The following is a 13,946-nucleotide window of genomic DNA, read 5'->3' on the forward strand; positions in this document are numbered from 1 at the left end:
GGACGTGAAGTTTGAGCTCGGAGGAAAGGAAGAGTCCCTCTCTGTGTACGTTGCTGAAATGGACGACCCCTGCATCCTAGGTATGGATTATCTTGTCTCCCACAGGTGCGAGCTGGACTTTCGCGCTAAGCAGCTGACTGTAGGAGGAAGGAGGGTGCCACTGACGAGTGTGCACAAGGAGGGCCTGCCAGTGACGGTCAAGCGCACCACCATTATTCCTCCGAGGTCAGAGATGCTGTTACCCTGTCAAATTACGGGTGTCCCCCCGCTTAGTCTGTGTGTGGTAGAGAGTGGAAGTCGATGCCCGGTAGAAAACGGGGTGATTGTAGGCAGTACTTTGGCAGACCCTACTGCAGCGGAAGTGCCTGTCGTCGTGGCCAATGTCTCCTTCAGCCCAAAGAAAATAACACAAGGGACCGTGGTGGGGTTATGCCAAGAGATCGACTAGAAACCGAGAACCTGTGTCTGCAGGAGAACCCTGACGAAGGCCCAGGAGGAGCTGCCCGACTACCTGCGCGACCTGTTTGACAGGAGCTCCAAGTGTCTAGAGGAGCCCCAAGTGGAACAGCTCAGGGAGCTTCTCGTGAGAAATGCAGATGTGTTTTCCACAGGAGACCTGGACTTGGGGTGTACGGACCTGGTAGAGCACCACATCGACACAGGTAGCCACCGCCCAGTGAAGCAAGCTCCTCGAAGGATGGCACCAGCCCGTCGCAAGGAAATGGATGAGGTGATGAATGATCTCCGGCAACAGGGGTTAATCGAGCGGTCCAGCAGCCCGTGGGCATCTGCTGTAGTGCTCGTCAGGAAAAAGGACGGTTCCCTCAGGTGCTGCGTGGACTACCGAGCCCTCAACGATCTCACCATCAAGGATTCATACCCACTCCCACGGATCGACGACACGCTCGACGCTTTGGTGGGCTCCAAGTGGTTTTCAACACTAGATATGAAGTCTGGGTATCTCCAAGTCAAAATGGCGGAGCAGGATAAAGAGAAAACAGCCTTCTCCTACGGTCAAGGCCTGTGGCAGTTTAAGGTCATGCCCTTTGGCCTGTGCAACGCGCCGGCCACGTTCGAGCGGCTGATGGAGAGGGTGCTGGAGGGATTTCACTGGAAGACGGCACTCATCTACCTCGACGACGTGATTGTCTTTGGCCAGACCTTCGAGCAGGAGAGTGACTTACCGAATCCGGAGAACGGAAAGGACCAAGCCGAAAGTTGTCCACGTCAACCGGCTATGGAGGTACCACGGTCCGGGGAACTACACCTGGAACAACTACAGACACCCAGCTGCCGACGAAAACGCAAGGGACGTCCAGGACCGAGAGGAGGTCGACGACGACATAGGTCTTCTGGACCTTTCAGCCGAGGGAGATAACCTCCCGGCTTCGGCAGATGTTCCAGGGACACCCCAAGAAGCGGACGACGACTATGCGCACCAGGAGACAGACGCGCAGGAGGCAGCGAACAAAAGACAGAGACAACGCAGGCGTCCACAGGGATACGACGATTATTATGTTTTTGATTAATTCTCTTATGTTTGTATATAGTTAAGTGTGTGATCGGGACGATCACAATTAAGAGGGGGGGATAGTGTTGTGCTGGAAACTTCCCCCGGCGTCTATGGGCCTCTAGAAGGCTCCGGGAGGAGCGAGCTGGGGGGCGGGGAGCAAGGCCCCGTCCGCGCCCCGCGGGGCTAGCGGCCAGGCGCCAGGCGGGAAGTGTTGCCAACTCGCACATATTTTTGCTACATGTTCTTGTATGATCTAAAATATACTGTAACGTTCTAGACTGTACTGTTCTGGATATATATAGGAGCAGAGGGCGAGAGGAGAGAGTCCCAGTCATAGTAAGCTAGTGGCCAGTGAAGAGTCAAGAGTGAAGTGTACTACAAAGGAAGAATATTAAACTACAGAAGCTGTGCAAAGTGTTTACATATCTCCCTCCCACGGAGTCTTGTGACGGCGACACGGAACTCAAGTAATACGTCCGGCCTAACAATATATATATATATATATATATATATATATATATATATATATATATATATATATATATATATATATATATATATATATATATATATATATATATATATATATATATATATATGCGTACAATACTTCGATCATTCACTTGAAATAAAACAGAAAGCTCAAGGACTGCAGATTATAAGACATGTCGAAATATGAGGCAGCCGCTCCCTCGTGCAGGGAGGGAGCGATCTTTTCCCTTTTAACGGCCCGTTTCCCCTAGTGATACAAGAGGATAAATATAAAAAAAAAAATCTGGAATATACCTCATTTTCCTCCTCCTCCTCCTCCTCCATACCTCCCCTTATCAATTCCTTCCAGAAAACTAACACTAACTCATAACTACCAGAAGAACTTATTTCCAGTGTTGAGTTACCTTCTCCTGCCTCCCATCAAGCCCCTTCCTACACAGAAAAAGAACTAAATTGGTATTCAAAATGCGAGGCAGGAACCTAAATACTGCATGGTGACATGTCGTCAGACATCATGATACTTGTATATTCCTCCTCCTGCCCTGCCTTCCATCACAAGGAAAAAAGTACACAAAACAAGTGACGAGGATCACTAAGATAAAGAGAGTTTTACAGTTCAATACACCAAGTTTGTAAGCTCCCAAACCAAACACAATATACGACGAAAATTCCTTGTAGCTCTAGTGTTTGACGTCGATACAAAAAGGAGTAACTTTTAGTAAACCACACAGGGAGTCTTTTTATTAGTATCTGGTATTGAATAGAAATAACAGATCACTGTGGAGAACATGGTTTGATTTGGGCGCTTACAATGGCTGTGCTGGACTGTGGAACTGGCCAAAAGAGTTGAGGGTTACTTACACATCCCTGCGTCTCCGTTTTGCAGCCAGACGAGCTGACGGGGTCAAGAGTGAAGAGTCCGGGGCTGCTGGAGGACTGGTGGCAGGGGTACTCAGTGTAGCAGGGGCGGAGGGACGCATTGTGGTGACTGTGGCGGCAATGCTTGGGGTGGTGGGGAACCTCATCGTGGCTGGGCTCATCTGCTGCCCCTCCCGCTGGCCGCGCACCACCACCAGCTTCTACCTCCTCCACAGAGCCATTGCCGACACCTGCGTGCAGATCTGCCAGCCCCTGGTGGTGGTGACGCTGGTGAGTGGCCAACACCTGTGGGGCTGCATCTTCAACCCCGCCATGATGCAGTTGGGCATGCTGGCCAGTACAGTCTTCCTCTCCGGCCTCGCCCTGGACTCCTACCTAACGTCCATCCCTCGCTGATTCCCCCCGAAGGCCCGCTGGAGGCTGCTGGGGGTGGTGGTGACGGCGGCGGGGCTGGCAGGGCTGGGCATCTTCACCCTGACAGGCCTTGGAATTTTTCGCCGCGGGGACATGTGTCTGGAGGCGCCGCTCTTCCTCATCCACAGCCACGACGCCTTATTCGTCTGCCTCCTGCTGGTGTTCCTGCTGCCCCTGCTCGTGTTAGGGGGCTCCATGGCGCTCCTGCTAAAGGGTAGGACGGCAGAGGCGATAGGGAGGGGCGGGAGGGCCACGCCAGGCACAACACAAAAGACAACAAAAACTAGCTCGAGAAATTTGACTACCGCCGTCTTGCCACTGCCTCGCCACATGCGCCTCTTGGCAGCCCTGAGCCTCGTGCTCCTGGTGGCCCACGTGCCCTACTGGACACTCCGGATACACTACTCGAGGGTGCCGGAGCTGCTGCCCTTCACCGTGCACACCCTCCTGGCTGTGTGGTTCAGGATGGAGTTGTGGCAAGGGGTGGTGTCGCACCTCCCTTCTCACCCCGCGGCAGCTGTCCCCCTACACACAGTTTGATGTCTTGACCTCCCTCTCCACATGTTCTGAAGCCTCGACCTGCTTCTCGACACAGTTCGAAGCTTCCTTCCTCTCCACACTGTCAATTTGAATCCTCGACTTCCCTCACCACATGTTCCGAAGCTTCGACCCTTCACCATGCATGTTCACCCCAAAAATCCATCTTCCTCTGACTCCACTGTCCACGAACCCACTCCACCACACCTCCCACCACCGTACCGTGAAGGCAGAACGAGATGTAACATCAGTAAAGACATGAACTACTTGGCAACTACTTGCTCTATGTAATGATTGCCAAATTACTAGACCAACTTCATTATGATAGGCGCATCTCTCTCTCTCTCTCTCTCTCTCTCTGCATTATAGGTATGCATCGATGTGATAACATTCAGCCGCCGTTGATAACATCATGAGATAAAATTGTAACTAAAACCCTTCCCCCTGCAGAGTTTGCTTCACGAAAATACAAACTTACAAGTTTATTCGTAAATAAAGAAAATTAGTTAAACTTTACTTGTTTAATTGGTCAGCCGAATATTCCTTTATACCCACTAAAGTTAACAAGGACTCCAAGTGACCCACATTCCCAGAGGCTTAAAACAGACAACATAAATCCCACAGCCAACTATGATGATAATTTTGTTTAAAAGCTCGACTACTCATTAGTCTTGTCTGCCAATCAGTCAATCCCCAACAAAACCTTGTCCACCCATACTGACAGCACTGGTGGGGGCTGCACTTGATACAGAAGGGCTTGCAGTACAAACAAAATACAAAACCGCAATTTCTGACACTTACAATGCAAACATGAAAGAGGAATAATTATATACAAACGACAGAGAAGCCCAATATTTAATAAAGATACAGTAGCAATGATGGCTTAAGAAAGTGGGAAACATGCACTAATTATGCCACTGATTGGAGTAACATGAAAACTGAGAAATAACAAGTTTAGCAATTCCACTCCTCAGATAAGAAAAAAGGAAAAGAAAACTTTAGAAACAATGTCAGGGCAATCACACGCCCCTGGGCAATTGGCTGGCAAGCTAAGAATAAAGGAACTGCTTATCACACACACTTCTAAGGTGATCAGTAAATTGAGAAGCAATGACAAGATTATCACATTCTCAACATGGCAGATCATACTAAAAAATATATTTAAAAGTTTGTTGAGGCTGGGGTGTGTCACATCTCCTACATGTCACATCTCCTACAACTTTAGCAGCTTTCTGAGTAGTGTCAGATTTCCTACATGGATACAGCACATCTACACACAAAAATTTATTGCCACAATTCCTACAGGGCACCAGTCACATTTCCTACAGGTCATAATTTAAATTATTTCCTACAAGTCATGTTCCCTACGCTACGAAACCCAGCGTACTTTGATGCAGCATCTGCCTAAGACGAAGGGAAAAAACAGTGGTTCTTCTGCCCTGCCGGCACAGTGTCACCTGTACAGATTGAATAGATATTCGTGGCAGCAGCAGATAATAACAGCCTTGAAAAATGCCCTTTTTGTTGTACTACCATTCATGACAGGCTTGAGATATCCATTCAAAGGTTCCTTTTTTAAATTAATGTGTTCCAGAAATCAAATTCTAACTTATTTACAGTATAGTTTTATAAACATATGTCAAAGAGAAATAAAACATGAATGAATATGTTCTTGAAATAAAATTTTATTTTTTTACAGTTTAGTTTTGCTTCACTTTTGGGCATTCTTCGTGTTAGCAGAATTGTAGGAGAGATGACAGCATAACTAGGATATACGCCGGATGCACTGACTTGTGTAGGAAATATGATGGACTATGTGTAGGAAATGTGACATTACTCCATTCTTTGTGCTGGTATAGGAAATGTGACTACACCCCATTGAGGCCACTGCTATGATTATGAAAACTACATACTCATCTCATGATACCCCCCGTGATCAATGAAAACTACATACCAATCATAAGTTAATAACTCTCATAATGGTGAGTAAGAACACTAAAAATAGGTTATCAGGGAGGCTCATGTTACACAATTAACAACAAAAACTGCCAGCTACTTAAAAGCTCAAAACATCCACTATTATAAGTAGTAACAAGAAAGCAAGTGGACGACAAAGAAGTTTAACAGATGCAAGTCTTGTATAATTAGTGAAACAAACCAATAAAATAACTGTATATATGATGCTTTACAAGACCACAATATATTTCTGCCAACTCTACAGCATACCGTGCCCAGATGATTCATGATACAAAATATGAACCATTAAATTCATAACACATTTGCTGCATGATTAATGGTGAAAACTGTAGAAGGTAACGTTGAGGGCATACACTTAAGCTACGGATGGCCTCAGTGCTCATCTCTGTCACACTGGCCAATGAGCCTGTGAAATCTGCTTAGTGTTGTGTCACACTGAGTGCTAAAACATGAACTCCTATATTTTACTGGCAAGATGACAACACTCTTCTCAAAGGATCAATGAAAAAAACTGTAGATCACCTCAAATCTTAGCATATCTGTTACCATGATGATTAATTGGATTAGGTACTAAAAATTATTGATTCCTATTACATGCACTTCTTATGTGATTACTGACAAAAACTAGAGCAAATTAAATTCTATCATGTCCACTAATCTTATTTAACACTAAACAGCTGAAGGGCAAGACCAAAGAGACAACAAAACAGCCCGCTCGATCAGCACTGGTCCTATAATAGCAAATAGAAATGAGCAGCCAAAAGAGATACAGGTGAAGCTTAAGTTAGGGATACATGCTCTAGTGTCTTGCATCAGCACTCACCTCTGTCACAGCCAGCACCTCAGGATGCGGGGCTGAACATTGTTACAAACCCTAAGAATTACTGACAAGTTTATCCTATACATTTTTGTCATGATTTGCTCTGGTAAAAGTTCACAGTTTTGTAGATTTATCTCTGCAGATCACAAAAATACAGGCTCTTATAGTCACCGCAGAGTAAGTTAGTTCAGAAGCCTGGCCCTCCCTCACCCTCCCTCCAAGGTAAGTGACTCCTAGGGCCGCTTTCACAGTCATTTTGTTTGTTTTGATTGTTACCAATGGTGGCGATTGCCGCTATAGTATTTCCACGTAAAACTGGCCAATGGGGTAGTGGCAGCTGCGGGGTTAGCCTAGCCCTGCACCTTGTCACACACTCTCAACACCTCTCACTTCCTCTGCAGCCACCACTACCCCATAGGCCAGTTTCATGTGGAAAACTATGTTGTCAATCGCTGCCATTGGTAACGAACAAAACAAACAAAGTGACTGTGAAAGCAGCCCTAACCCCAACCTCCTTTCATTCAGCCAATCAGCTCCCTGGCGATGGAAGAGTGGGCGGGACTTCTGGACCACCTTAGGGTATGGCGACTATATTAGAAGTGATGAATGATGTGTTGCAGCATTGAGGTCTGGTGCATCAATACGTATCACAAGAGGAATTTTAGCAAGTATGAGGCCAAGTGAATTATTACCTATTAAATTAATCTAATGCATTGTAAGATTTCTGCATTACAATTAGGAAATACTAATAAGACTACAATCCTCTGCTGATTTTAGGAGGAAAATGGAGGGAGAGAAAAAGAAGGCAGAAGGCAGAATGAAGGTGGAAAGAAGTCAATGTAGTGGATTAAAAGTGTGTGTGTGTGTGTGTGTGTGTGTGTGTGTGTGAGAGAGAGAGAGAGAGAGAGAGAGAGAGAGAGAGAGAGAGAGAGAGAGAGAGAGAGAGAGAGAGAGAGAGAGAGAGAGAGAGAGAGAGAGAGAGAGAGAGAGAGAGAGAGAGAGAGAGAGAGAGAGAGAGAGAGAGAGAGAGAGAGAGAGAGAGAGAGAGAGAGAGAGAGAGAGAGAGAGAGAGAGAGAGAGAGAGAGAGAGAGAGAGAGAGAGAGAGAGAGAGAGAGAGAGAGAGAGAGAGAGAGAGAGAGAGAGAGAGAGAGAGAGAGAGAGAGAGAGAGAGAGAGAGAGAGAGAGAGAGAGAGAGAGAGAGAGAGAGAGAGAGAGAGAGAGAGAGAGAGAGAGAGAGAGAGAGAGAGAGAGAGAGAGAGAGAGAGAGAGAGAGAGAGAGAGAGAGAGAGAGAGAGAGAGAGAGAGAGAGAGAGAGAGAGAGAGAGAGAGAGAGAGAGAGAGAGAGAGAGAGAGAGAGAGAGAGAGAGAGAGAGAGAGACCAAACCAACTTAAGTGCCAGATGTCTCACTCAATTCGTCGCTCCAAAATGTCCAATAGCTCCTTTGTATCTCCACACATCCGGCGGGCATTGGCGGAGGTGTAGCCGTCACGAGGACAGCGGGCAAATGTTGGGTACAGCGGCCCAAGGAAACCACACGCAACATTTTGGATGCGGTCGGCCAACCGGTTGATGTGTGAGTCCTTCAGGAGTAGTGCAAGAGTGGTCAGGGTGCGAGAGAGTGGCCCGTGACCCTTTTGCCTACAAGCCTCTTCCATGTCTTTTGAGTACAGCGTGGCCAGCAGCATCTTTTCAGCAGCCTGTCAGGGAAAAATGGGTGTAAAGAGAACAAAAAGATGCTCATTCTTTTTGATTGCTTTCCCCTCTAAGCCTTACAAAAGAGCTTCAAGGCCATACATGCACTATAGTCTGTTCACTTAATAATTTGAGTTTAGTAGGTTGCCAATGCAGAACATTTCACTGCCCAACCATCACGGCGCGCGAGACACGCTGTATGATGATGTTAAAAAAATGAGTGTCGCGCGCGTCATGATGGTTGCGGCGAGTGACATGTTGCTATAAACAACCCTGTGTTTTCAATATGTGGAGCTTTATCTGCATTCTGATTGCACTATCGTGTTCATGAGAGATTTTCCTACGTAATGTAATAATATATTTCTGCAGTCAATGAGCAACTGTTTAAAATAGTGAGCATAATTAAAACATGTTATAAACATTTTTTTAACATCTTCACGGTTCAACTCATCGTAATACCATTTTCTTTTTTGTTTTGACGAGTTTTTACAATACATCTTGATTCTCCAGTCACTGCTGAGTCTGATGGTGTCAACCAAAACTGGCTAGCTCGTATGTGAGGTGAGCTATGGCATATAATAAAGAAACATGTCTCACTCGAGCATGCAAGACGTGGTCCGACATGAGTGTTAGCGGGAGGGCGGAGCAGCCAATCAGCTGCAAGCTTACCAACCTGCCTAGGCGCCAAGAATTTAGCTTAAGTGAACAGACTATCGTGTTGTCATCTTGAATTGCTTATCTTATTGCATATAGTTTTTAACATCTATGACGTCTCACCCAGGGTCAGGGTGGACCATTCTAACCCATGTTACAGGCAAAGCATGGCTTAGAGGGAAAGGATCCAATCCCTAGCCTGAGCCTCCTGTACTGTAGGAGCTACACACAAAGAAATACACAGAAATGTTTCCTTCATGTCTTCTACGAATATCAAATGATGAGGGGCACCTATTGACAGGGTTACCCGTTGTTTAAAACTGATAACATTTTATTCTACCCTCTCCTCAGTGAAAGACTCCAAAAGCAGAAGCACATCACTACCAAGCTGTTACTTAACCCGGTAGCAGCGAGGATCATGTTTCTTAATGGTCCCTCCAAGCGACAAAAATGAGAAAAAATCACCCCTCACACAAACCATTTCATAATATATATCAAATCATTTGTGATCAGAGTATATAGCATCTATTTTGGGGGTTTTATATCATGGCACAAATCTGGCCCGTCGCTGCTACACGGTAAAGCCACAAATTTGGCCTGTCACTACTACTGGGTTAAGTTTCCCCAGTTTTCTACTGGCTGATTGAGACCACCAACTCATGTATCCTTAAGCACCAAAAGGTATTCTTCACCCACCGATACTCTCACAAAAAGAAGGTACAAATCAATCACAGGAATTAGCCTGCACATAAGTCAGTTCTGTAGAGGAAGCTGCACGTCCTTCTTGTGTACTGCAAAAACCCGATTCTTCTTCTGGTGACTCTACCGTCCATCAGACTTGGGTGCTTGTAACAGTACACACCAGACTTGGGCAAGAGAGTAGTAACAGGCACACACTAGACTTGGTGCTGGTAACAAAACCTGGTGACTTGACTTATACCCAGTAACCACCAGACTAAAGCAGAGAAGTACACACCAGACTTGGGTGCTATATAGTAACAGTACACACCAGACTTGGGTGCTATATAGTAACAGTACACACCAGACTTGGGTGCTATATAGTAACAGTACACACCAGACTTGGGTGCTATATAGTAACAGTACACACCAGACTTGGGTGCTATATAGTAACAGTACACACCAGACTTGGGTGCTATATAGTAACAGTACACACCAGACTTGGAAAGCTTTATTTAGTCCATTCACTGAAGCAGTCAAGGTGTATCCCTCCCAGCACCCAGGCAGGCAAGGACCCTGCTGATTGGCTGTTGGCGGGTGGGGCATCTCACGTCTCTGTCACCCGGCACAAACGCATAGGTTCAGAAAACATTCATGCTTCTCCACATAGCTCATCTATTACACAAGACAGTAATGTTTGGTTGTCATCACTGAATGGAGCAGTGATTGTACAACATGATTTTCAAATCTCAATTGGGAAAAAAATAAAGTAATTATGGTGAGCAGATTAATTCAAAAATGACATTTAATATTTCTATTGCTTTTTACAAATCCTTCCTTGACTCCTTTTATATCACACTTTATTCAAAGTAACTTCATATTAAGGAGGATGTTTTGTACAAGAACAAATGCTGAACTTTTAAACTGATTCCATAATTGCTGCAGTTCCCTTCCCATCATCCATGACCTTGCCATGTCACAACACACACCAGAAATTACTGATCTAATCCGCAGTCAGGGAAACAAACTTTTCTGATGCCAGGGACTGAACCTGCGACCAGCCTGACGGGAAGCCACTCTGCCTACCTTTCAGCTAAAGAGGCTCCCCTAGCCTTGCGGGCTTTTAGGGGCTTTGCACATTAGGTGGGTCACTACAAAGGTTATTCTCTGACTTCTACCCACCATAAGTATACTTTGTTTTTTACCCACTGAGTTATGAAAATTATTTATAAAGTACTTGTACAATCACTACTTAATCCAATTATGTTAACAAAATTTGCCTACCTTGCACAGCAGATGAGCTAAGTAAAGAAGTATTAATATTTTCCGTGTATTTACCTAGTTGTAATTTTACAGGGCCTGGGCTTACGCTCGTGTGGTCCCGTCTCCATATCTATAATTATCCAACTTTTCCTTGAATCTTTGCACACTCTTCGCCGATACTATTTCTTCACTTAATCTGTTCCAAACCTCTATATTTCTTTGTGGGAAGCTATATTTCTTTGTCTCTTGAGCATCTTCCCTTCCTCAACTTTTTACTATGTCCTCTAGTATTCCTGCTGGAAGGTTCTTCTCTTAGTAGCAATTTCGTGTTATCTACTTCTTCCATTTTACTCAATAGCCTATATATTTGTATTAGGTCTCCTCTTTCTCTTCTTTGTTCTAGTGTTGGCAAGTCCATTTCCTTTAGTCTCTCTTCATATGTCAGTCCCTCCAGTTCTGGAACCATTTTTGTTGCCATCCTCTGTATTCTTTCTAGTTTTACTATGTGTTTCTTCATATGTGGAGAGCACACTGTTTCCACATATTCTAGTTTAGGTCTGATTATAGTAGTTATTAATTTTTTCATCATTTCTTTGTCCATGTAGTGGAATGCTATGCCTATATATTTCTCACCATGTTATATGTATCACCGAAGATCCGATTTATATGACTTCCTGGTTGCATATAATCTTGCATTATTACTCCCAGGTCTCTCTCTTCATTTACTTTCTTTAATATTTCACCATCTCCCATTTTATACGTCCATTTTGGTCTTTCTACACTTTTTCCCATTTCCATAACATGGCATTTCTTCACATTGAATTTCATCTCCCATTTCTGACTCTATTTCCAAATCTTGTTTAGGTCTTCTTGCAGCTCCTTGCAGTCTTCACTGTTTCTTATATGTCTTTGCAGTTTAGCATCATCTGCGAACAGGCTCATGTAGCTGTTTATTCCCTCTGGCATATCATTAATATAGACTAGGAAGAGTACTGGTGCTAAAACCGACCCCTGGGGCACTCCACTTTCCACCGCTCTCCATTCTGATCTAGTGTCCTTAACCACGGTTCTCATCTCTCTTCCTCTTAAGTAGCTTTCCATCCAGCACTTCATTTTCCCTCTCAATCCTCCTTTATTTTCTAGTTTCCACAGCAGTCTTGAATGTGGAACTTTGTCAAATACCTTCATTAGTCTAGGTAAATGCAATCCACCCATCCGTCTCTTTCCTGTAATTTGTCCGTCACTCTTGAGTAAAAGCTCAGCAAGTTTGTCACACATGAGCGGCCTTTCCTAAACCCATATTGATTGTTTGTGATTAGATTATGTTCTTCTAGAAATCTCATCCATTGTTCTTTTATTAATTTCTCACATATTTTGCATACTACACTGGTCAGAGACACCGGTCTGTAATTTAGGGGTTCTTCCTTTTTTCCACTTTTGTATATAGGTACCACTTCTGCCCTCTTCCACTCCCTAGGCACTGTGCCAGTTTTAATTGAGCACCTAATGATGTCATATATCGGGCCAACTAGCTCATTTCTGCATTCTTTAAGTATAAAACCTGAAACTCCATCCGGTCCCACGGCCTTCCCTTCTTCCAATTCCCCCAATAGTTTTTTTATCTCCTCTTTATCTATTTTGAGCTCTTCCATATATACATCTAAGTTGTTTTCTTGTGGTTCATTAAATAATGATTCTTTGGTAAACACTTGCTGGAATTTTTTGTTAAATAATTCCGCCATGCCTTTGGGATCCTCGATCTCTACATTCTCTTCAGTCAGTCTTTCAATTGTTTCTCTTGATTTAATTTTTCCATTTATAAATCTATAAAATAGTTTAGGTTGTTCTTTACACTTTTCCACAATATCCTTTTCGTATCGTTTCTCTTCTTCCTTTCTCACTTTCATGTACTCATTTCTCGCTGCCTTAAAGTCTTCTCTGTTTTTTTGATTTTTGTTTCTTTTTAATCTTGACCACACTTTGTCTCTCTTTTCTTTTGCCTTTGCACATCTTGCATTAAACCAGTCCTTTTTAGCCCTCTCCCTCGGTCTGTATTTTGGTACGAACTTCATAACACCTGTGTTGTACGCCCTCATGAAAATATCATACTTTCCTTGAACTTCGCTTGTACTCATTAACTCTTTCCAATCCATTTCACCAAAAAACTTCTTGAGGTTTTCCACCCCTGCTTTCCTATAGTTTAATCTATCGCTTCTATAAGTCTCCTCCATTTCCATCTCTATGAGCACGTGATCACTTTTTCCCAGGGGGCAATCATACCTCAATTCATCCTTCACGTGAATTTCTCTTGTCAACACCAAATCCAGTCTTGCCGGTTCATCATCTCTTCTATATCTAGTGCTTTCCTTCACCCTTTGTATCATCAAATTTTCCATCATTAAATTCAAGAATCTATTCCCCCATGCCACATCACCACCATTGCTCTCAAACCTCTCCCAGTCAACCTCTTTGCAATTGAAATCACCAACTAGTATTACTCCTTTGTTTGCCTTAAGTAATCTCCTCAAACTCTGTATGGTGTCATCAATCATGTTTTCATAATTTTCTTTACTCCATGATGTAGTTTTTGGTGGTACATATGTTACTGCAATCGTCATCCTTTCTCTATTCTTGTTTTCCAAGCTTACACTCACTATCTCTGCTTTTCCTTCTCCATATTCTATTGATTTTACTAATAACTCTTTCTTTATCATTATCACCACTCCTCCTCCGCCTTTGCCATTCTATCCTTCCTCCACACATTGTATCTTCCATCTAACTCAAATTGGATGTTTTCTTTTAGTTTAGTTTCAGTTAGGCAAACTATCATGGGATCCCTCTCTTTTAGATAATCTTGCAGCTCTATTTTACTAGAGATCAACCCATCTACATTTGTGTACATTATTCTTATTCCCCTCTCTGTATCTTTCTTATCTAGTTTTCGCTCCCCTTTCTCTTCTCCCTTATGAACCATTTCTTGATTCGATCCCCCGAAATTCTCCAAAAAAATGCTTCTTTTTGTGTG

At 44.0% G+C, this 13,946-nt stretch overlaps 3 protein-coding genes across 6 annotated transcripts in view; 1 reads left to right on the top strand and 2 right to left on the bottom strand.

Moving 5' to 3' along the window:
• LOC127009922 (protein downstream neighbor of son homolog) overlaps positions 1-2,997 on the bottom strand; it is a 26,572-nt gene extending 23,575 nt beyond the window's left edge. Inside the window, exon 1 of the mRNA XM_050883453.1 lies at positions 2,867-2,997. The gene's annotated coding sequence lies outside the window, so the exon portion shown is untranslated. The remainder of the gene's footprint in view (positions 1-2,866) is intronic.
• LOC127009924 (galanin receptor type 3-like) overlaps positions 1-7,619 on the top strand; it is an 11,685-nt gene extending 4,066 nt beyond the window's left edge. Inside the window, exon 2 of the mRNA XM_050883458.1 lies at positions 2,892-7,619. Within this exon, the coding sequence (XP_050739415.1) occupies positions 2,892-3,280 (389 nt within the window). The 3' untranslated portion in view covers positions 3,281-7,619. The remainder of the gene's footprint in view (positions 1-2,891) is intronic.
• A 316-nt stretch (positions 7,620-7,935) lies between these two features.
• LOC127009926 (sacsin-like) overlaps positions 7,936-13,946 on the bottom strand; it is a 60,698-nt gene continuing 54,687 nt past the window's right edge. For all 4 annotated transcript variants that reach the window (XM_050883459.1, XM_050883460.1, XM_050883461.1 and 1 more), the window contains one exon: positions 7,936-8,331. In XM_050883459.1, the coding sequence (XP_050739416.1) occupies positions 8,038-8,331 (294 nt within the window). In that variant the 3' untranslated portion in view covers positions 7,936-8,037. The remainder of the gene's footprint in view (positions 8,332-13,946) is intronic.

Source organism: Eriocheir sinensis, chromosome 42 (assembly GCF_024679095.1).
Source record: "Eriocheir sinensis breed Jianghai 21 chromosome 42, ASM2467909v1, whole genome shotgun sequence".
Taxonomy (NCBI): domain Eukaryota; kingdom Metazoa; phylum Arthropoda; class Malacostraca; order Decapoda; family Varunidae; genus Eriocheir; species Eriocheir sinensis.